Source organism: Myotis myotis, unplaced genomic scaffold, assembly GCF_014108235.1.
Source record: "Myotis myotis isolate mMyoMyo1 unplaced genomic scaffold, mMyoMyo1.p scaffold_m19_p_9, whole genome shotgun sequence".
NCBI lineage: Eukaryota > Metazoa > Chordata > Mammalia > Chiroptera > Vespertilionidae > Myotis > Myotis myotis.
In genome coordinates this window covers 83,570,735-83,592,549 of record NW_023416401.1, presented here as the reverse complement: position 1 = coordinate 83,592,549, position 21,815 = coordinate 83,570,735, and the positions used below count along the sequence as shown (strand labels likewise).

Genomic DNA, 21,815 nt, shown 5'->3' with positions numbered 1-21,815 from the left:
GACACTTTAGCCACGCGCTGTTCTAATTCATGTTAACGCCGATGCTCAAAGTTACTCTGTCTCCCTCTGACAGGACGACATCCTCTACTGTTTAGATAAGCCCTGCCTGCCATTGTTATACTTTTTACTTTTTAATCCTCACCCAAAGATATGTTTATTTATTTTTTTAATTTTGGAGAGAGAGAGGAAGGTAGAGCGACAAATCTCAATGTGAGAGAGAAACATCGATTGGGTGCCTCCCATAGGCACCCAGACTGGGAAGTGAACGCCCACCACCTTTCGGTGTATGGGATGATGCTCCAGCTGACGGAGCCACCTGGCCAGGACCACTGTTGTTTACATATATTTGATTAATCCTCCCCCAAGGATATTTTCCTATTGATTTTTAGAGAGAGTGGAAAGGACGGGGAGAGACAGAGAGATAGAAACATCGATGTGAGAGAGAGGCATTGATTGGTTACATGCGCCTCCCCCCCACTACCCACTGGGGCTGGGGATCAAGCATGCAACTGAGGTACAGTGGGGCCTTGACTTACGAGTTTAATTCTTTCCGTGACGGAGCTCGTAACTCAAATTACTCGTATGTCAAATCATTAAAGTGAACGAGTGAGACACGGGATGCTGGGCTGATGTTGTGGCTTTCACTGTGATGTTCGCTGTGCCAACTAGTGGTGGGGTATCTGAAGCTGGCTCGTTACCCGAATTTTAGCTCTCAATTCAAAGCAAAAAATCGGCCGAGAGACGGCTTGTATCTTGAAAATCTCGTTAGTCGGGACACTCAAAAGTCAAGGCCCTACTGTACGTGCCTTTGTCTGGATTTGAACTCAGAACCCTTCAGTCTGAGGGGTTCTATCCACTGACGCTCTATCAACTGAACAAAACTGGCCAGGGCAGTTATACTTAAAAAAAAAGTTTTTATTGATTTCAGAGAAGGAAGGGAGAGGGAGAGAGAGAGAGAAACATCAATGATGCGAGGTAATCATTGATTGGCTGCCTCCTGCACACCCCGCACTGGGGATCGAGCCGAAACCTGAGCACGTGCCCTGACCGGGAATCATAGGTAGATGACACACTGGCCAGGCTGGGCAGTTAATACTTTTTAAGTCACTTCTCAACTCTTCGGAATAGAAATTAAATTTGGATTTAAGTTACTTTAGGAATCTGGGACAGGAGGGTTATAGACCCCAAATTAAACTGTTCGTGTTGTCTTTCTATGAGCCACACGACTGCCCTGTTTGATTGTTAGCTCTCACCTTAAAAACACTCCGTCCGTGTTCCAGGCTTGTCCTTAAGTCAGGAGCCAGCCTTTCCAGGTATTTCCATGGGGGTGGACGCCCCACGGACAGTAGTCGATGAGGGTAGCCCTCTCTCCAGGCTGAGCTGTGGGCTTCTCACCAGGGGTCGCCCGTCTCTACCTGTCTTGTGGGTTTTTTCAAAACCTCGCTCCATAGCCCTGGCCGGTATTTCTCAGTGGTTAGAGCATTGGCCTGCACTCCCAAGAGTTGTGGGTTCGATTCACGGTCAAGGGTATGTACCTGGGTTGCAGATTTGATCCCCACCCCCTGTCGGAGCACTTGCCGGAGGCAACCAATCAACATGTCTCTCTCATATAGATATTTCTCTCTCACTCTCTTTCTCTCTCCCTCTCCCTACCTCTCTTTTACTCTCTAAAAATCAATGTAAAAAATATCCTGAGTGAGGATTAACAAGAACCCCCACGAAAACCAACAACAAGAAGCCTCGCTGATAAGTGTGTGTCTGTCTGGCCTCTTGCAGGAGGACAGCGACCCTTCGATCAGCGAGAGCCTGAGCATCGAGAACGCGCTCTGGGCGGGCACCGTCATCGCCTCAGGTGAGGCGCCCTGCCCTCTCCCGGGAATGTGGTAGCAATTTGAAGAGGGAAGAAAATCCTCCTGAGTAATTAGAATAATCGTCTGTCAGTTGGGAAAATTAGTCCGCGGTCAAATGGTGTTTTCCACTTGTCCCAGCACCTCCAGGGGATCCTGCTGGCATCTAATTGCCCCTCAGACGCTTAGAGAGCCAAGCGGAGAAGCCGCTCTGGCCTGAGGACTCTCTGCAGCGCCCACTTCGCGAATAGCCCTTAATTGCTGCTGCAGATGGACGTTCTAATCTGTCCCAGAGGTTGGCTCAGCCTGCACGTTGGGCTGCAGGTCGTGTCTGTGAGGCTGCTGGTCCTGTGGGTAAGGGGCTCCGTGCACAGGAAAGGGCGGAGCCTCAACATTGAAAACACCGAGGTGATGCAGAAATCCGTGCCTTTCAGTTTTGAGCATGGGGGCAACTGAACAGGAGGGGCCCAGGGGTTGAGCCTGGCCTGCAGCAGCCCTGTTGATATCTGTGGGGTCCCGCCCGTCTCTCATGCAGTGTGACGAGCCCTTTACACATTTCACTTGACCCTCCCAAAGGTGCCACGAAGGTAGGTGCTAGTGTTGTCCCCATTCTGCAGATGAGGAAACAGGCTCTGTGGGGTTAAGTAACTTGCCCAGGGTCACCCAGCAGGGGAAAGGTGAGTTGGGACTTGAACCCAAGCACTTTGCTTGAGAAGCAGAACTCATTGTACCAGCCGCTGTTAGTATATAATAACTTATACTAATAACATGTAATTCTGCTGCTGGCAACTCTCTGTCTTTATTATTGGAGGAATCCATTTCTTTCCCCTCTTCAGGAGTGATATCTCCCTCCTATCAACCCTTTTTCCTCTGCTTGTTGGTTCTCTGTGGCTCATAGGAGAGCAGACGCTCAATCCAGATACTCTATGACAAGCATGTCAAACTCAAAGGCTAACACGGGCCAAACAAATGAGGCATGCAGCCCGTGGGCCGCGAGTTTGACATGCTTGCTCTATGACAAGGGGAGGGAGGGACTGGCACAAGTGAGAGCCCAGGCCGCCTGGCATCTCTCTCCACAGAGATGAGCTGTCCCTGGGGTTCTTGCCAGGTTTCTTCTCCCCTGGCTGTGTGGATTGGCAGCGTCATCTGGCTGTCTCTCAGTTCCCCTGATGACTAAAGGAGTGAGAAATTGGTCCTTACAATTCTGCACGGCCACTGCCTGGCCACGCCTTGGCTTCTAGTAACCTCAATGTGCTTAATTCTGCACTTGATTTGATAACATTAATATTTTAGTGACAAGTACCTGTGCCTGTGTCTGTTTGGTTTTCATTCTGGTGATTGTCTCTCCTTCCTTCCTGCTTTCCTTCTTCCTGTGAAGCAAACCTTGATTGAACATCTATATTCAGTCATGCCACGCTCCATTGCTTTGCTGCCATTCTCTTGTTTTGGTTTCATCTCATAAAAACGAGGACATTTAATGGAATGCAGAATGGAGACTCAGAGAGGTTAAGCAACGTGCCTAAGGTCACACAGCCTTGGAGCAGTCATCTCTTAGGAGGAGGAGAGTGGAAGGCGAATTGGGATCTTGAAGATGGGGAAGAGATTTCACAGCAGTTCATGGGAAATGCATTGTGGAGTCGGTACATGCATTTTTTCGGTTGTTTGAATTAATTGCTGTGCTTGGTGATGTGGGAAGAGAGAGCAGGGCTCCAGGGCTCCAGTGGCATTGCCTACCATCGCCTTCAGCGGGTGTATGCTTTGGAGTGAGTCAGGAGCTGGGCACCCAGCATGTCTGCAGCTGGCCTCAGTTTCCCTGACTTCTCACTGCATCTGATTCTAATGCAAACACGGAGTGAAACACAAGCCGTTTCCTTCTGGTGCTCAACTCAAGCCACGGCCACCAAGAGTAACCTTACCCGTATGACATGTGGCCTCTGTGTTCCCTTTAGAATCTAACTCCTGTGTCGTGGTCACTCCGCTCTTATTAGTTGGAAGTTTAAAAAATAACAAAGCTTCCCCTGGTTGGTGCGGCTCATTTGGCTGGGCATCATCCTGTGCAGGGAAAGGTTGCCGATTCAACTCCCCGTCAGGGCACATGCCTGGGCTGTGGCTCGATCCCCGAATGGGGGCGTGCAGGCGGCGGCTGATCATTGTTTGCTCTCATATTGAGGTTTCTCTCTCTCCCTCTCCCTCTCCATTCTTCCCTCTCTCCTCTCTCTTTTCTTTTCTTTTCTTTTTTTTTTTTTAAACATATTTTTTATTGATTTTTTACAGAGAGGAAGGGAGAGAGATAGAGAGTCAGAAACATCGATGAGAGAGAAACATTGACCAGCCGCCTCCTGCACATCCCCCACCGGGGATGTGCCCGCAACCCAGGTACATGCCCTTGACCGGAATCGAACCTGGGACCCTTCAGTCCGCAGGCTGACGCTCTATCCACTGAGCCAAACCGGTTTCGGCTCTCTTTTCTTTAAAAGATGTTTTTATTGATTTCAGAGAGAGAAAGGGAGAGGGAGAGAGAGAAATAGAAACATCAATGATGAGAGAAAAAAATCATTACTCAGCTGCCTCATGCATGCCCCCCACTGGGGATGAGCCCACAATCCCAGCACGTGCCCTAACCAGGAATTAAACCATGACCTCCTGGTCGAAACGCAACCACTGAGCTACACTGTCTGGGCTTCCCCTTTCTCTTAAAAAAATAAAAATAAAGCTTGCTAGTGTAGATGCTGGGGGTCCAGCATCGATGCAATTGCCATGGTAACTCAACACAGTGCTGCTGGGTGAGGAGTCACCAGGGAGGTAAGAGGGAAGGGCAGGGGGAGGCTTGGCAGAGAAGGTGGCCTGGATGTGACAGAGCCCAGGTGTTCTAGTCCAGTTCTTCCAGGACTCAGTGGTGAGGGACCAGTTTGTTAGTCTCCCCCCCAACCCCCCGGAAATCTGTAGCGGATGGATCAGTGTCCTGCTGGGTGTGACCAGCGGGCAGGTCACGCCACGTGCACCTGGCCACCCGAGTTTGATAACGTCCCCTGCTCAGCGGGGCTTGTCCTGTGACCGCACGCTCGGCGTCAGAGGGTGCCTGATTGCCATAAACATTTCTGAACGCTGGCTCTCTGGGGCTCAGCGTTTATCTTGTTGCTGACAGGGAACAAAGGGGCCGCAGTGAGGCCTGACCTGGGACCACACTGCTGTGTGGGGTTAGGAGGAACTTCATGAAATGCCGACCACGGCAGCCTGGCTCCTTGGAGAAAGCGGCTGGGGGCCAGCTGGCAGGATGGAGAGGATTTCTGGTCTGCGGGCTGCAGAGGGTGAGGGACAGCAGAGGGGACAGCATGGGGGGCGGGGTCCGAGGCCTGGGTCGCATGAGGAACGTGGACCCAGCCTCACCAGATCTTCCAGTTTTCCAGGAGAAGCCAGAGGTCTCCATTGTTAAATGAAAGCTCCCGGCATGAAAAGCAGCCAGCGAATTCAACACCGTAAAGCGCTGTGCAGACCAAGCCAGCGCCCCGCTGCGGCCGGCGTGTGCGCGCTGTCTGGGCGGTGAGGCCGGTTCGGATCTGGTGGTGACGGTTTTGGTCTTGAGCACAGGGAGGTGTTGGGGGGAAGGCCATTTCAGCAGCATCAGGCACTGAGGTTGGCTGGTGCCCGTGGGGGACTCTCCCTTGGGGAGCCTCTGATATGAACACGGGCTACAGGAGAGGCGGAGGAAACAGGGGAGTGTGCATTTCCTGTGAAACCTCATGCACCTGGACTTTGAACATCAAGGCCAGCGTGGAGCAAGTGAGCTCAGCCCAGGCTCGACTCCCACTGCCCACCATCTGCTGTGGCCGCACCAGTGTGCCTGGGAGCCTGCCACCTGCTGGGAGCGGCCAGCGAGCTCCCCAGCCTGCCATCTGCTGGCAGCCTCCCTGCCCGGAACCGCCTCGTGCAGAACACTGTGCGCTAAACTGAGGGACTTCTGTGCCTCCAGGAGACACGGCCCCGCACTGCATCTGGGTCAGCTCTTTCCCTGAGGCTGTGCTTGAGTCTCCGAGTTTTGTACATTCCTCCGCCAGTATTTTTCCGAGGAGAGAAGGTTAGGTGTTTGCTTTTTCCAGTGGAGAGGATCACTGATTGGCTGCCTCCTGCACACCCCCTACTGGGGATCGAGCCCGCAACCCAGGCATGTGCCCTGACTGGGAATCGAACCAAGACCTCCTGGTTCATAGGTGTGCACTCAGCCACTGAGCCACGCAGGCCAGGGTCTTCACCACCGTATTGTCTGTGCATATATACATATAAGATAACTCCTGAACCCCTTCCCTCTGAGAATCTTCAATCTGTTCCATTTCCATGCCTCTGATTCTATTTTATTCACCAGTTTATTCTGTTCATTAGATTCCTTATTCGTTTATTTTGATTTTTAGATTCAATTTTTGATAGATATGTCTTTGTTGCCGCTTTATTGTTCATATTTTTGTTCCTTTGCTTCTTCTTCTTCCTCTTCTTAAATAATACCCTTCAATATTTCATGTAATACTGGTTTGGTGGTGATGAACTTCTTTAACTTTTTCTTGTCTGTGACGCTCTTTATCTGACCTTCAATTCTAAATGATAGCTTTGCTGGGTAGAGTAATCTTGGTTGTAGGTTCTTGCTATTCATCACTTTGAATATTTTTTGCCACTCCCTTCTGGCCTGCATAGTTTCTGTTGAGAAATCAGCTGATAGTCATATGGGTACTCCCTTGTAGGTAACTGACTGTCTTTCTCTTGATGCTTTTAAGATTCTCTCTTTGTCTTTAGCCCTTGGCATTTTAATTATGTGTCTTGGTGTGGTCCTCTTTGGGTTCTTCTTGTTTGGGACTTTCTGTGCTTCCTGGACTTGTAAGTCTATTTATTTCACCCAGTAGGGGAAGTTTTCTGTCATTATTTCTTCAAACAGGTTTTCAAATTCTTGCTTTCTCTCTCTTCTCCTTCTGGCACCTCCATGATTGAAATGTTGGTTTTCTTGAAGTTGTCCCAGAGGCTCCTTATACTATCTCATATTTTAGAATTCTTTTTTCTTTTTGCTCTTCTGATTGGGTGTTTTTGCTTCCTCATATTTCAAATCGTTGTTTTGATTCTCAGAATCCTCTCCTCTACTGTTGAATCCCTGTAAGTTATTCTTTATTTCAGTTAGTGTATGCTTAATTTCTGACTGGTCCTTGTCCATGTTTTTGGCATTCTTACCAAGATCCTTGAAAGTCTCACTAAGTCCCTTGAGGATCCTTGAGTAATCTTGTAACTATGGTTTTGAACTCTGTATCCAGTAGTTCACTTTTTTCCATTTGTGACATGTTTCTTTGTCTCCAAAATTTGGCTGCTTCCCTGTGTTTGTTTCTGTGTATTGGGTAACTGCTTTGTCTCCTGGAGTGGATAGGGTGGCCTTGTGTAATAGGTGTCCTGTAGGGCCCAGTGGCTCAGCCTCCCCAGTCACCTGAGCTGGGCACTCTAGGTGTGTCCCTTTGTGGGCTGTGTGCACAGCCTTGTTGTAGTTGAGCCTTGATTGCTGTTGGTGTCACTGGGAGGAATTGACCTCCAGGCCTATTGGCTGTGAGAACCAGCTGCGACTGTAGTGGGAGGCTGCTGTGCGGGAACACCCCTATGGAGCTGGACTTGTTTCAGTGGGGCTATGGTGCTCACTGAGTCTGCCTGTTGAGTGTGTTGCTTGTGGATGTGTAGTGTTGTAATCTGGTATGGTCTGAAGCTGTCCACTGGGTGCACTGACTCTTGGGTCTCCAGGGAGGTGCAAAGCTAGCCACTGCCTGCACCACCATTTTGGTTCCCCTGCCTATTTGATTTCATTTTAATTGAATTTAGATTGCTGCCCGTGGCTAGCAGCTTCCATGCTGGTCATTGTGGCCATGGGTCATTGGCTGGCCCCGACGTGAACACACTGACACTCTCCCCGTGTGGGTGTGGGATTTAGAAGATGTTCTCGCAGGCAGCCCAGGCTCTGGTGTTCGTAAGCCCGTCTGTCCACACTAACAGTTCTTTGTGTCATGTTTTTCTGTTCTAGGAACTGTTGTGGGTGTTGTTCTTTACACGGGCAGAGAACTCCGGAGTGTCATGAATACCTCAAATCCTCGAAGTAAGGTGTGTGCAGTCACGAGAAGCGTCTCCTTGTCAGACCTTTCGACTTGATGGACTTTGATGATTGGTGTTGGGGGTGAGGAGCTAGAGTTAAAAGCTGGAACTCCTGACAGTATTATCTCATTTATACAAACCTACTATCTTTTCATATATATATACTAGAGCCCCATTGCATGAAGAGATTCGTGCCATAGGCCTGCCTTCCCCTGGCTGCCAGCACCGCTCTTCCTCTGGCACCCAAGCCCCAGCCTTCACTTAGGCCACAGCGGAGAAGCCAAGCCTCTTCAGTCTTCAGTCGTCTTCAGTCTTCAGTCTTCGCTCGGGCGGAGCCTTTAGGCTCCAGACCTGCATGTGCAAATTAACCACCATCTTTGTTGGGTTAATTTGCATACTCATCCTGATTGGATGATGGGTGTAGCGGAGTGGCACCAATTTGCATGTTTCTCTTTTATTAGTGTAGATCTGTAGGTATATATACATATATGTAGATATGCACACATATAATACATAAGTAGCTATTTATATATATACAAATACATAAAATTAAACACCTATTTTTTATTTTTTAAATTAAAAAAATTTTTTTATGACCAGAACATTTTAAAATTCCCCTTCTTTTTTTGTTGTTAATCCTCACCTGAGGATATTTTTTTCCATTCATTTTTAGAGAGTGAAAGGGAGGGAGGGGGAGACAGAGAAACATGATTGATTGCCTCCCTCATGCACCCTGACCTAGGGCTGGGGAATGAACCTGCAACCCAGGTACATGTCCTTGACTGGGAATCCTACCAGAGACGCTTCAATGTGTGAGCTGACGCTCTACCACTGAGCCACACTGGTCAGGGTGTATTCCCATTTTTTAATACATCACATTTTAAAACCTTTTAACTTAAAGCAAACTGTTGTTTGCTGTGTTATGCGGTGTCCTTCACACGCGTCTCATCTCATCTCATCCTTATGCCCGCCTCTGAGCAGGTCTTCCCTGGCCTCACCTCCTGGAGGAGAAGTGGCCTCGCACCTGCCATGCTGTGCCCGTGTGCACTGTGCCCCGGGGGCAGGTCCCGTCAAACTCCACTGACGGCAGACAGGGTCAGATCTGCTGTCTGCTCTGTTCGTGCTCGTTTCCCTCCGTGACCCTCCCTCCCAGCCCCACCCCTCCTCCAATCTTTAAGTTAGAATATTGCAGAATGATTTCCTTTGTCAATTCCATGAACAATTGCTGTTTCCCAAACTCCAGTCATTTTCACCCTTCCCCCCATTACAACTGTAAATGACATGTATTTGATGTTTTTGTCTCCTCTTAGGCCATATTTCAGTGAAGTTATGGGTCTGTTTTGCTAGTTACATTGACAAAATACACTGAAATAAATACGTAATAATTAAACAATATTAATTAATGCAGCACCTGAAAATCAGGTGCCACCAGAGGTGTGTGCCCCAAACTTGCAGGCACATCTGACTCAGTGTGTGGGACGATGCTGGGAGTGTAGACAGTCATTTTACAGGCCGCTGTGTGGGATGGTGGAGACCATGCAGTGTGCAGCCCCACCAAGCGCGGCAATAACCTGCGTATGTGTTTCCAAGCCTGAATCTTAAGTCTGAAAAACGCTGAAAGCAGAAACCTCCGAGGTCCCTGAGATGCCTGTTATGGACTACAGCCCAGGGTGCCCAGTGTTTTCAGCCAAAGCTGTGGGTGCGGAAGGGTCCCAGTGTCCCCCCTGGGTGCAGGGGTTCATGGCTGTGGGTTGCACCAGCTGATCCTGAGCCCCCCTTTGTGCCTTGTCCCCAGATTGGCCTGTTTGACCTGGAAGTGAACTGTCTCACGAAGATCCTCTTTGGTGCTCTGGTGGTGGTGTCACTGGTCATGGTGGCCCTTCAGCACTTCGCTGGACGCTGGTACCTGCAGATCATCCGCTTCCTCCTCCTGTTTTCCAACATCATTCCCATCAGGTGAGCAGAGAATGAGCTTGCATCTGGGTGCCATGATATTTCTTCTCTTTACCAGCTGGGCCCTTGGCTGAGTGATGACCAAGAACAGTCAGGATCCTCCAGAGTCTGAGCCCTGGTCTGTGGCGGTAGCATTGGAAGGGTGCATGCTCCAGGACCCATCCTTTTTCTTTTTTAAAAAAATATGTTTTTATTGATTTTAGAGAGAGAGGAAGTGGGGGGAGAGAAATATCGATGTGAGAGAAACATCGATCTGCTGCCTCTGAACGCCCCCTACTGGGGAACGAACCCACAGCCTGGGCATGCGCTGTGACCGGGAATCGAACAGGTGACCTCTTGGTGGACGGGACGATGCTCAAGCAGCTGAGCCACACCAGCCAGGGCTGATCCATCTTTTCTTAAGGGACTTTCTGCTCAAAAGATCTTGCCTTTCCCAGTCTGTGATAGGGAAGCCAGTTAGAGTTCATCTCACCTGCCAGCTCCAAGGTGTTGGTGGTGTCTGTGTGGAGAAGGACTCTGAGCCTGAGTCTGGGCTCAGCAGGAGATAATTTTGAGATTGATTAGCAATGGAAGCTGGATGGTACAGGCCAATTGTCTGCTTTCCTCATTTGGAGCCTGAATAAATGGTTTAAAAATGATACCAGTAATACATTATCACAGTAGGAAAAAAACAAAGATTCACAGTAGCAAAAGATTAAAATAAAAGTCACTTCTAATCTCACAACTGAATGATAATTGCTGTTAATATTTTGGGATGTATCTTTTTACAGAGCGCTTTCTATTTTAGGAAAAAGAGACTCTGCTCTACACAAAGTCTGTCCCCCCTTTTTAACAGCAGTGTGCTGCAAGTAACTTCTCACATCAAATATACTTGGAAACCCATGCTTTTTTACAACTACCCTAGTACATATTCTGGGTTTAACAATTTACTCTGTTCCCCTATTATTGGATATTTGTTTCTACTTTTTCCATAGTAAATGATCAGTAAAAATAATTTTTTATTGATTGATTTGAGAGAGAGAGAGAGAGAGAGAGAGAGAAACATTGATTTGTTGTTCCACTTGTTTATACATTAATTGGTTGATTCTTCTTTTTGTTGTTTTGTTAATCCTCAGGATATTTGGATATTTTTTCCATTGATTTTTAGAGAGTGGAAGGGAGTGAAGGAGAGAGGAATGGAGGAAGAGAGGGAAAGAAAGAAACATCAATGTGAGAGAGACACATTGATTGGTTGTCTCCCCCATACTCCCTGTCCAGGGCTGGGGATCGAACCTGCAACCCAGGTATGTGCCTGTGCCCTTAACCGGGAATCAAACCCGAGACCCTTCGGTGCATGGGCTGACGCTCTAACCACTGAGACACTGGCCAGGGCTCATTGGTTGATTCGTCTTTATTATTTAAAGTATTACATATAGTATTACATATGTCTCCTTTTTCCCCCGTTGACCTCTCCCTGGCCACCTCCATACCCCAGCACATGTGCTCACACCCCTAAAGTCTGTGTCCATTGGTTATGCTTATATGCAAGCATACAAGTCCTTTGGTTGATCTCTTCCCTCCCCTGCCTTCCCTCTGAGGTTTGATGGTCTGTTCGATGCTTCTCTGTCTCTGGTCCTGTTTTTGTTCATCAGTTTATGTTGTTCATTATATTTCACAAATGAGTGAGATCATGTGATATTTATCTTTCTCCGACTGACTTATTTCACTCAGCATAATGCTCTCCATGTCCATCCATGCTGTTGCGAATGATAGAGTTCTTTCTTTCTTACAGCAGCGTAGTATTCCATCGTGTAGATGTACCCCAGTGGTTGATTCTTGTATGTGCCCTGACTGAGGATCGAACCCGTAACCTTGGCGTATGGGGATGACGCTCTAACCAACTGAGCTACCCTGCCAGGGCGATCAGTAGATAATTATTAAAGCAGGCCATATCTTTCCCCTGAAACTTTTAGTGCTTCTCATCTCTATTTTACACTTGCTATATTGTCTTTCCTTTTGCGTAATTATATCATCCTAGCTAGAATTTGTCTTTCTTTGAGGACAAGATTGTAGTTGTGGTACAACAGCGTGACCAGTACAGGGGGATCGAACCCCTCACCAAGGTGCTCTGGGTAATGGTTTCAAGAATAACAAGTCTACCTTGTTTCCAGCAAAAAAGTGTTTGTGGTGTAATGTTAAGTAAAATTGTGGTCTTTAAAGTTCTATCTACAACATGATTGAAAATTACTGAAGTGAATCTTCATATGGCCAGGTGGCCAGTAAAATAGTGAGCAGTTTGGTTAGTTTAAAGGACTATGAGTGAATTTGAAGATTTTTAAAAATTTTTCTTTTGCCATAAATTATTTTTAAGTGAACAGAATACACACAATGGAATATTATTTAGCCTTAAAAAGCAAGGAAATTCTGACCTGCTGCAACATAGATGAACCCTGAAGATGTGCTGCGTGAAATAAACTAGTCACAGAAGGAAAAATACTGTATGATTCCCCTTATGTGAGGTACCCTGAAAGAAAGTCCTAGAAACAGAAAGTAGAATGGTGGTTTCCAGGGCGAGGGGGTAGTGGGGGATTATTGCTTAATGGGTGGGAATTTCAGTCTGGGAAGATGAAAAAGTTGTGGGCATGGATGGTGCTGGTGCTGGTGCTGCACAACCGTGTGAAAGTGCTCAATGCCACAGAACTGTCCACTTAAACTGGTTTAAACGTTGTGTATATTTTACCACAATTTTAAAAAATGACTAGAGTATCAAAAGTCTATTAGTTCAGAGGATCAGTAATTAAAAAAAAAAAAAGTAAAACCAAAACAACTACCCTTTCGGTATTTAAAGTGACCTTGGTCCATGATAGAATAGCTTCTTGTAATCTGATGGTGGTGTTGACTCCTGTTGTATCTGGGGATTGAGCCCCAGCAGTGGCTTCTGTGGGGAGTGACTCCAGATGCGGTGGCACAAAGGATGAGTAGTCGGAGTCCTTGCTGTTTGCAAAAGAGACACAAGGGCCTTGCGTGCATCCTGTTAACGTCGGCTCTGTTTCCCTGGCCAGTTTGCGTGTGAACCTGGACATGGGCAAGATCGTGTACAGCTGGGTGATTCGAAGGGATTCGAAAATCCCGGGCACGGTGGTTCGCTCCAGCACGATCCCTGAGCAGCTGGGGAGGATCTCTTACCTGCTCACGGACAAGACAGGTGAGCCTCCTGCCCAGGGTGCAGGCGAGAGAGGTGCCGGAGCCTCCTGCTAATCTTGATTTCCTTCATCTTCTGATGAAGACTGAGTATTTGTGATGGGATGACGATAATAGCAACAGAGCTCTACACATACTTCTTAAGTTTTGGGTGTTTACATGTTTATATGTAGTTAGTTATTCCTCATCCTAACCTTGTATTTTTGCAGGTGAACAAATGAAACCCAAGTTAAGTGACTTGTCAGAGCACATGGGGGCGGAAGTAGACTTTGAGCCCAGGCAGTCTGACTTGGAGTCCTGGCCTCGTAACCACACCCCAGATTCCCGCTCTGCTGTTCAATGTCCTAGTGGTGAAGAGCGAGGGCTGGGAGAGGGGAGATGTGGGTTTAAGCTTCCTCTCTACCTCTCAGTGCCCACGGGATCAAAGGGAATCTGCTGCAGAGGTTGGAGTGGCTCACTCCATCAGAGAAACTGGGTTTTGGGGAGGAGAGGAGCTGGGGAAGTCCCGGAGGTGTCAGCATCAGGACCCCTGGGTCGCCTCTGTAGGGTCTGCCACTGGGTGGCCGGACTCCACTCATCTTCCGCCCACGCCTCTGCCTGCTCACGGTTTAGGCGCCTTCAGAATAGAATCTGATTGGACTGGTGTACGTCATGTGCCACCCTCTTGGCCAGTGAAGTGAGACAGGCACCCTGATTGGCAGTCCCTGTGGACCATCCCAGGAAACGAGGGGGGTGGTTTCCCCGTGGAAACCTTGGATGCCATTTTCAAAAGAAAGGGAGTTGGATTCCAGGCCAGCAAAACAGCACAGCAAAAGCAGGGGCGGAGCTAAAACCAGTGTATGACGTGTAGTAAACACTCAAAAATAGCAGCTGGCACTACTGCTCGGACTGATAAAAGCTCCTGGATGTCGGACCAGTTACTCGTTTGCCTGTGTTTCAGGAACTCTTACCCAGAATGAGATGGTTTTCAAGCGGCTCCATCTGGGCACAGTGGCCTACGGCCTCGACTCCATGGACGAAGTGCAGAGCCACATCTTCAGCATCTACACCCAGGTAACGCTTTCCCTTTCCTTCTTTTTTAAAAAATATATTTTTTATTTATTTCAGAGAGGAAGGGAGAGGGAGAGAGAGATAGAAACATCAATGATGAGAGAAAATCATTGGTCAGCTGCCTCCTGCAGGCCCCCTACTGGGGATTGAGCAGTAACCCAGGCACATGCCCTTGACCGGAATCAAACCCAGGACTCTTCAGTCTGCAGGCTGACGGTCTATCCACTGAGCCAAACCAGTGTCGCTTTACCTTCCGATACCCCGATCGGTTCTTTACGTGGATGAACACCTATATTGAGATGTAACTCTTAATGCCGAGTGATCACCCTGTGCTGTGCGGCTCCCTCTCGGGGACCGAGACTTCCGCCACGCTTGCTGGTGCCGGGCTGAGCACCCCTCGGCCCCTTCTCAGCCATGCGGGCCCGCCGATGACTCTATGAGCCAGCCTTCTGGTCGTGGTGTGACCCCCAGCCCGTTTTGGGGACTTTAAGAGCCTGTGGAACTTACAGAAGCCGTGCCTTCTCAGTTATCTGTGCAGTTCAGCTTTTATGGTCTGTTTTTGGTTTAGTACAGATAACACTCTTTGGAAAGTGTTGAAAGTCAGAAAACAATATTTCTGACCTTGCACTTTAACTCCTAACCCTTCCTTAGGAGAAGCTCAAAAATGGATTTGTCCATATCCTGGCCTTGGGTTTAAAATAGCTAAGTGTTGAAGGGTTAGGTCATCTCAAGGTTGGTGTGAGCTCAGAATTATAGTGCCCGCCCCCAACCCCCCACCCCCGCCTCCCTCCCTCCTTGCCAATGTGCATGTTCCTCCTTCTCTCATGACATCTAAAAATCCTGCAGTAAACGCATGAATACTTCCGTGGTGAGAGGTATGAAGGCTTTCCTGTGTCTTCTTTTTCACAGCTTTATTGAGGCATACCTTGCATGCCGTAAAACTCAGCTCTCTGTTAATTTGCAATACGATTCTTTTTAGTCAGTGACTGAGTTATGGACCCATGAGCACCCGAGAAAGAGTCCCTGGAGCCCATGCCATCATTCCCCTGACCTCTGGAGTTATGACTAGGGCTTTGTAACAGTGTTTTGTAAAGCACGGTGTTTGGAACGCCACGGTCAGGCCACGTGGGACCGTCAGAATCTCTAGACCCAGTCTCAGCAGGGGGACCAGGTGGTTCCAAACTGCAGCAGTTTGAGAACCTGTGCCATGAACCCGAGCATGTATGTATACGTGTGTGTGTGTGTGTATGTATGTATGTGTGTGTGTATATGTATATATATATATGCCTAGAACCTCTTGCATTCTTTAGGTGTGGGGGCCCCAAACATCTCTATTTCTTAAAATTATTAAAGTGTTTACTGGTTATTTTGAGAAGCATTTCTGGTTAAGAACCACTGTTAGAATAACACTACCCAACTTCCTGTTTTCACTCCTGTCAGTGAGTCTCATAATTTTAACTAGAGGCCCGGTGCACAAAAATTTGTGCACTCAGGGGGGAGAGGAGGTCCCTCAGCCCAGCCTGTGCCCTCTCGCAGTCTGGGACCCCTCGGGAGATAACGCCCTGCTGGCTTAGGCCTGCTCCCGGGTGGCAGAGGGCAGGCCCAATCCCTAGGTGCAGCCCCTGGTCGGGCTCAGAGCAGGGCCGATTGGGGAGTTGGGGCACCGCCCCCTGTCATACACAGAGCAGGGCGATCGGGAGGTTGTGATGCCACCCTCAGTCACACTCAGGGTAGGGCCGATTGGGGGGTTGGGGCACCGTCCCCTGTCACACTCAAGGCAGGGTCGATGGGGAGGTTGCGGCGCCAGCCCCTGTCATGCACAGAGCAGGGCCAATCAGGGGGTTGGGGCACTGCCCCCTGTCACTCACAGAGCAGGGCCCATCAGGGGGGTTGGGGCTCTGTACCCTGTCACGCACAGAGCAGGGTCGATGGGGAGGTTGCGGTGCCACCCCCTGTCACGCACAGGGCAGGGCCAATCAGGGGGTTAGGGCACTTCCCCCTGTCACTCACAGAGCAGGGCCCATCAGGGGGGTTGGGGCTCCGCCCTCTATCACCCACAGAGCAGGGCTGATCAGGGGGTTGGGGCGCTGCCACTCTCACACTCAGGGCAGGGCCGATGGGGAGGTTATGCCTCTACCCTGTCACACACAGAGCAGGGCCCGTAGGGGGAGGGTGGGGGGTTGGGGCGCCGCACCCTGTCACACACAGAGCCGCAGGCCGATCAGGGGGTTGGGGAGCTCCCCCCTATCAGGCACAGAGCAGGGCTGATCAGGGGGTTGGGGCGCCTTCCCTTGTCACGAACAGAGCAGGGTGGATAGGGAGGTTGTGGCCCCGCCCCGTCACACACAGAGCCGCAGGGCGATCAGGGGGTTTGGGCACTGCCCCCTGTCATGCTGATCCCGGTGCCGGGAGGCCTCGCGGCTCCGCTGATCCCGGTGCTGGGAGGCATATTACCCTTTTACTATATAGGGTAGAGGCCTGGTGCATGGGTGGGTGCCGGTTGGTTTGCCCTGAAGGGTGTCCTGGATCAGGGTGGGGGTCCCCACTGGGGTGCCTGGCCAGCCTGGGTGAGGGGATGATGGCTCTTTGCAGCTGGTCACACACCCTTCAGGGTGGGGGTCCCCACTGGGGTGCCTGGCCAGTCTGGGTGAGGGGCTGAGGGCTGTTTTCAGGCTGGTGGTGACTGAAGCTCCCAACCGCTCCTTTTTTTTCTTTTTTCTTTTTTATTCTGGGCCAGCTTTAGCTTTGAGGCTTGGCTCCAGCTCTTAGGCCTCCGCTGCTGAAAGTAGGTTTCTGGCCTTTGCTTACAATGTTGCGATCCTGCTGGCGACTAAAGCAGGTTTCTGGGGTTTTGTTTAGCTTCTATATTTGTTACATAGTTGCTTAGAGTTGCAGCTCAGAGGCCTGCAGTGGCAGGCGGGGAACGTTGGAGTCCTCCGTCACTGAAGCAAGCAGGCCTCATGTTAGTTTCAAGCTGCCTGGCTGCCGGCCGCCATCTTGGCTGGCAGTTAATTTGCATATCGCCCTGATTAGCCAATGGGAAGGGTCGCGGTCGTATGCCAATTACCATGTTTCTCTTTTATTAGACAGGATGGTTTTACAATAGGACCAGGACAGCGAGGGTAAGAAGAGTGGGGTATGCACCTTGAGAGCAAAGCTTAATGGGATGCCCCCCCCCCCCCAAGCCTCAGTAATCAAAATTCATGGGAAAATCCACGATGAACAGTACTGACATTTTAAATGGACGGGACCCAGCCTGCGCAGTTAGGTGTCTGCCACTCCCTGGCCCTGGCTTCCTAGTGTCGACGGCCTAAGGTGGTTTTCAGCTGCGGGAATGCACATTGCGCTGGATAAGGCTGCGTTGTGAGGGCCGTCCTGTGTTTCGTTCTAGGATTTTAGCAGCATCTCTGCCCTCTACCATCAGGTTGTTTGTAGTACACGTTCCCTCCTCTGCCCCCAGTGGTGACAACCCCAATATCCCTAGAGATTGCCAGATGGTAGCCCAAATCACCCCAGTTGAGAACCTCTGTGCTATCGGGTTCGATGTCACAGAATTGAAATGTGCTGCCTTTGCTGTGCTCTAAGATGTCTGCAGTTCAACAGTGAATGCTGTACTTACTCACCATCAATCAACCTGTAACTCCGTGGGCTCATTTGGAAGTAGCAGCCCCGAGCCTGCCTCTGTGGGGGTGCCCTTTGAGGCTGATGCATGACCAGCTTTGGGCTTTACTTAGGGAGTGAGGTGGGACAATCGAAGCAGGAGTTCCTTCTCCTCAATCGTGTGATTTTACCTATTGCCACCCGTCCACACTGTCCGTTAACATTACGAACGCCCATGAGGTGGTGGTGAAGTTTTAATTGCATTTAGAAAGAACGTTTATGTCCACGGTGGCTCCGTATTTAATTTTTGTGCTGCTGTTTCCTGTCACACTAACTGGAGTTCTCGTTGGGAAAGGCCCCGCCGTGGGTCAGTAATGAGAAGCAGGGGCCTGTTTCTCATGGATCCTCGTGTCTCATTGAGGGTGGGACGCTGTAGGGTGACTCGGAAGCATTGGGTGGTGCGAGGACCCCACCCCAGGGCCCACGTCCAGGGCCTCTGCACATGGAGGTCTTGGTTCCTCTCCCAACTCCTGACCTCGCGGGAGCGGCGCTGGCCTCTCTCTCCCCTCCCTAAGAGGACCAGTGGTTCCCCCAGGGCAGCAAGACTGGGAACCTGCCTCTGTGTCCACATCTGTTTTGATTTTCCCCTGGTATTTTTTAAGTAAGAAGAAATGGGTGTAGGTTAAAGGGCCTGTGGGCAGGAGGCTAGAGAGAAACACTGTACAATGTGAAACTCTTCCATATGGGGAATGTGAGGATGTTTGAAGACGGGGCCCAATACTAACACTGGCAGAGCCCCTGGTAATTACCAGGGTCTAAGGATACACGTGGATCACCATTTGGTGTGCGAACGAGCCTTTTACTTGAAAATTAAGAGAATTTCAGAACCAGTGGTTTTGACCCCTCCTCCCTGAAGCACCGTCGTCGCAGGGAAGGGGATACGTGCTAATGTCAGAGAGAAATCAGTGAGCGTGGAGACTTACACCAGCCGCCTGCTGGTGGGGCCGGGCACCCTCGTCTTCTGATTTGTTGTCAAATGGTCCCCTGTCCTGAAAGTGGGGTCCTTGCGGAGACCGGGGCTGCCTGGCTTGTCCCCCATTGGGATGTCAGTGGGAGGATTTGTCTTCTGGGGGAGACGTGAAATCAGGTTGCTTACAGAATCCTAAGGTTTGTGGCGGTCCTCCACGCGGCCTTTCCTTCTAACCCACTGTTACTGACACTTGCCAGCCGAAGCAATTGCTCTGTCAGAGGTCTCGCTCTTGCCCCTCGCGCTCAATCATAATTTGGTCCAGGTGCTGAGGAAGGTGGGCAGCCGCGAGGACGTGCGTCCGTGCCTGGGACGGACATCACAGAACGCAGGGAACCGCCTTCCTGACGGCGTCTGTCCCACGGAGGGAGAGCCGTCCTGTAAACCCACGGGCCTCCGTGTCATGTTGGAGTTAAAGTCTTTCTCGTCAAAAGCACTCGGCAAATAATGATTCGTTTAAACTGCAGTTCTGATTCATTACTCTAATTATCGTTACCATGCAGTGCCCTCTGGCCTGGAAGTGAAACTCGTGTCCTCTTGACACCAGAGGTTAACAGAGCAGGAAGCCAGGGCGGTGTGCGCGCCTGCATGACAAGAATAATTTAGTAATTGTCTAATTACCCGAGGAGTCCAAAGCCGCTGCTAAAAATAGTATTAAAAAATTAAACGAAAGTCATTTTCTTGTTTCGTGTAGCCCATCTGTTCTCTATTTTGGGCATGTGTTCACAGGCACAAAACACATTTCACTCTCAGAGACCAGCTTGCTTCTCCTCTGTTAGGCAAAATATGTTTCTAATGGAATGTAGCTTCCAGTATGTCCGCCAGCATCTCAGGCTCCCGGACGCAGCCGTGGAGGCAGGAAGACTATGATAGTCCCATTGTCCAAAACTGTGGTTTAAAATCCGGACCTGAAGTGGGTCCATTTGACATTTATTTCTTCTTAGCGATGGAAAAAAAATTCATGTCAAGTCAGGACCCCCTCCATCACCTTAGGAGCGGTAAATTGTTCATTTGTTCAGCATGTATCTCCTGCGTTAGATACTAGGGATGCAGCAGACAGCTGTCCTCACGGTCGGCCAGGAGAATCATCAGCCAGTTGTAGACAGTGGGGACGATAAGCCCCCGGGAAGCATGACTTCCAGTGGGAGGGCAGGCGGGGTAATAGGATTTAGGGCAGCGGTTGCTAACTGGTGGTCCATGAGGTCTGAAAGGTTGGCGACTGCTGAGTTAGGGGGCTCAGAGAAGCCCTCGTTGAGGAGGTAACATTTGAACTTAGACCTCCATGATGAGATGGAGTGAGCCGGTCCTGCAGAGACCCAGGAAGTGGTATTCTAGGCAGAGGGTACAGCACGTGCACAGGCCCTGTGGCAGGAAGCAGCGTGGCAGTGTTCAAAGAACTGAAGAGGTCAGCGTGGCTGGAGCAGAGTGCATAGGAGGTTGCAGAGATGGGCAGGGGCTAATCAGACGGGCCCCATGGGCCATGGGAGGGCATCTGAGACATAAACTGCTAACAAGTAATCATTGCCTGGTGGTCTTACTTTTTTAAATTACATTTCAAGGCAATAGAAACCCTTTTTCCAGGGAAGGTCTTCATGGCACCCGATGTGTAATTCAACAGATAGGAATGGGCTGCTTGCCTTGCACTTTGGGGACGCTGAGCGGGTGGCTTGGGATTCCTGCTACTCGGGTGTGGACCCCACTCCCCTACCCCACTCCCTCATTTGTAGGAAGATGAGGCCCAGAGGGCAGATGGGGCTGGCTTAAAGTCGCACAGCTTTTCACAACCCATCCAAGAATAAAGCTCAGGGTGGTTAACCTTTAACACTATTTTTACCATGTTGCTTGAAGCCACTTTCTCCAAGACTTAACGCATTCAGGAGGCTCAGCCATATGTCGAAAGGTCTGAACAAGAGGGTGGAATAGCTTTTCCACAAGTGAAGGGTCTGAAGTCAGCGTAGAAAGCAAAAGTTGAGCACACATAAAATTAGTCTTTTTAAAGAACGTATTTATTTATTTATCTTTAAATTGCTCTTGGAAACCTACCTTAAGTGCAGTGCTAGGTACCAGGTGTTCAGTCCGCTCATCCAGGAGTGTCATTCCTGTTACTGTCCCAGGCCCTGCCCCGAGTTACGTGTCACTGATGATCGTTTCGCCTGTAGAGCACCAGTTGCCGTTGCTATCTTTTATGTGAACCCAAAGAGTGTACATTAAAAACAGTGGTTCTGAACCAGGGAGGGGCTTGGTCTCCCTGGGACTTTTGGCAGCATCCGTTGAGACCGCTAGGAGAGAGGTGCTTCTGGGATCTAGGAGGTGAGGCTGGAGGTGCAGCTGAACATCCCACAGGCACGGGATTGTCCCAACCACAGACACGTTTGCCCCGAATGCCAGCAGTGCCGTGGTGGAGAAGCCCTGGTCTGAGCACCAGGACCGCTGGCAGCATGGTGGGACCTCACTCTGTTGGAGGCTCCCCGACACCCCCAATGGAAGACAGGTTCCCACATTAGCAGGCAGAATCACCCACAGTCACTAGATTACTATTTTTCCTGTTTATTTTGTGTGGTTTTTGTTGCTGTGCTGAGCGTCAATGATTGGGTCCCTGAAAACCACACGCCATTTATTGCAGTGTCGCCGTAGCTAGCCTGGGAGTTACCGCTAGTCTGCAGTAAGAAACGCCGACTCCGCGAGGCTGTACTTCCACACGTTGGAGACTTTCTGTGCCTGTGGTCACCTTCCTTGTCGTTCCCTCCTCACAGCAATCCCATGACCCGCCTGCTCAGAAGGGCCCTACCATCACCACCAAAGTCCGGCGGACCATGAGCAGCCGCGTGCACGAGGCCGTGAAGGCCATCGCACTCTGCCACAACGTGACCCCCGTGTACGAGTCCAACGGCGTGACCGACCAGGCCGAGGCCGAGAAGCAGTATGAAGACTCGTGCCGTGTGTACCAGGCGTCCAGCCCGGATGAGGTAAACCCTGGGCGGGTGTGGCTCCCATGGATCCAGCTATCAGGGCAGACAGGAGCCAGGGAGGGGCAGGGCAGCGAGGCAGGTACC

At 50.1% G+C, this 21,815-nt stretch overlaps 1 protein-coding gene across 4 annotated transcripts in view; it reads left to right on the top strand.

The window, feature by feature from the left end:
- The window catches only part of LOC118662633 (probable phospholipid-transporting ATPase IIA), a 113,252-nt gene that overhangs the window by 57,247 nt on the left and 34,190 nt on the right, over positions 1-21,815 (top strand). For all 4 annotated transcript variants that reach the window (XM_036321235.1, XM_036321237.1, XM_036321238.1 and 1 more), the window contains exons 9-14: positions 1,777-1,852; positions 7,885-7,961; positions 9,748-9,908; positions 12,947-13,089; positions 14,026-14,138; positions 21,516-21,728. In XM_036321235.1, the coding sequence (XP_036177128.1) occupies positions 1,777-1,852; positions 7,885-7,961; positions 9,748-9,908; positions 12,947-13,089; positions 14,026-14,138; positions 21,516-21,728 (783 nt within the window). The remainder of the gene's footprint in view (positions 1-1,776; positions 1,853-7,884; positions 7,962-9,747; positions 9,909-12,946; positions 13,090-14,025; positions 14,139-21,515; positions 21,729-21,815) is intronic.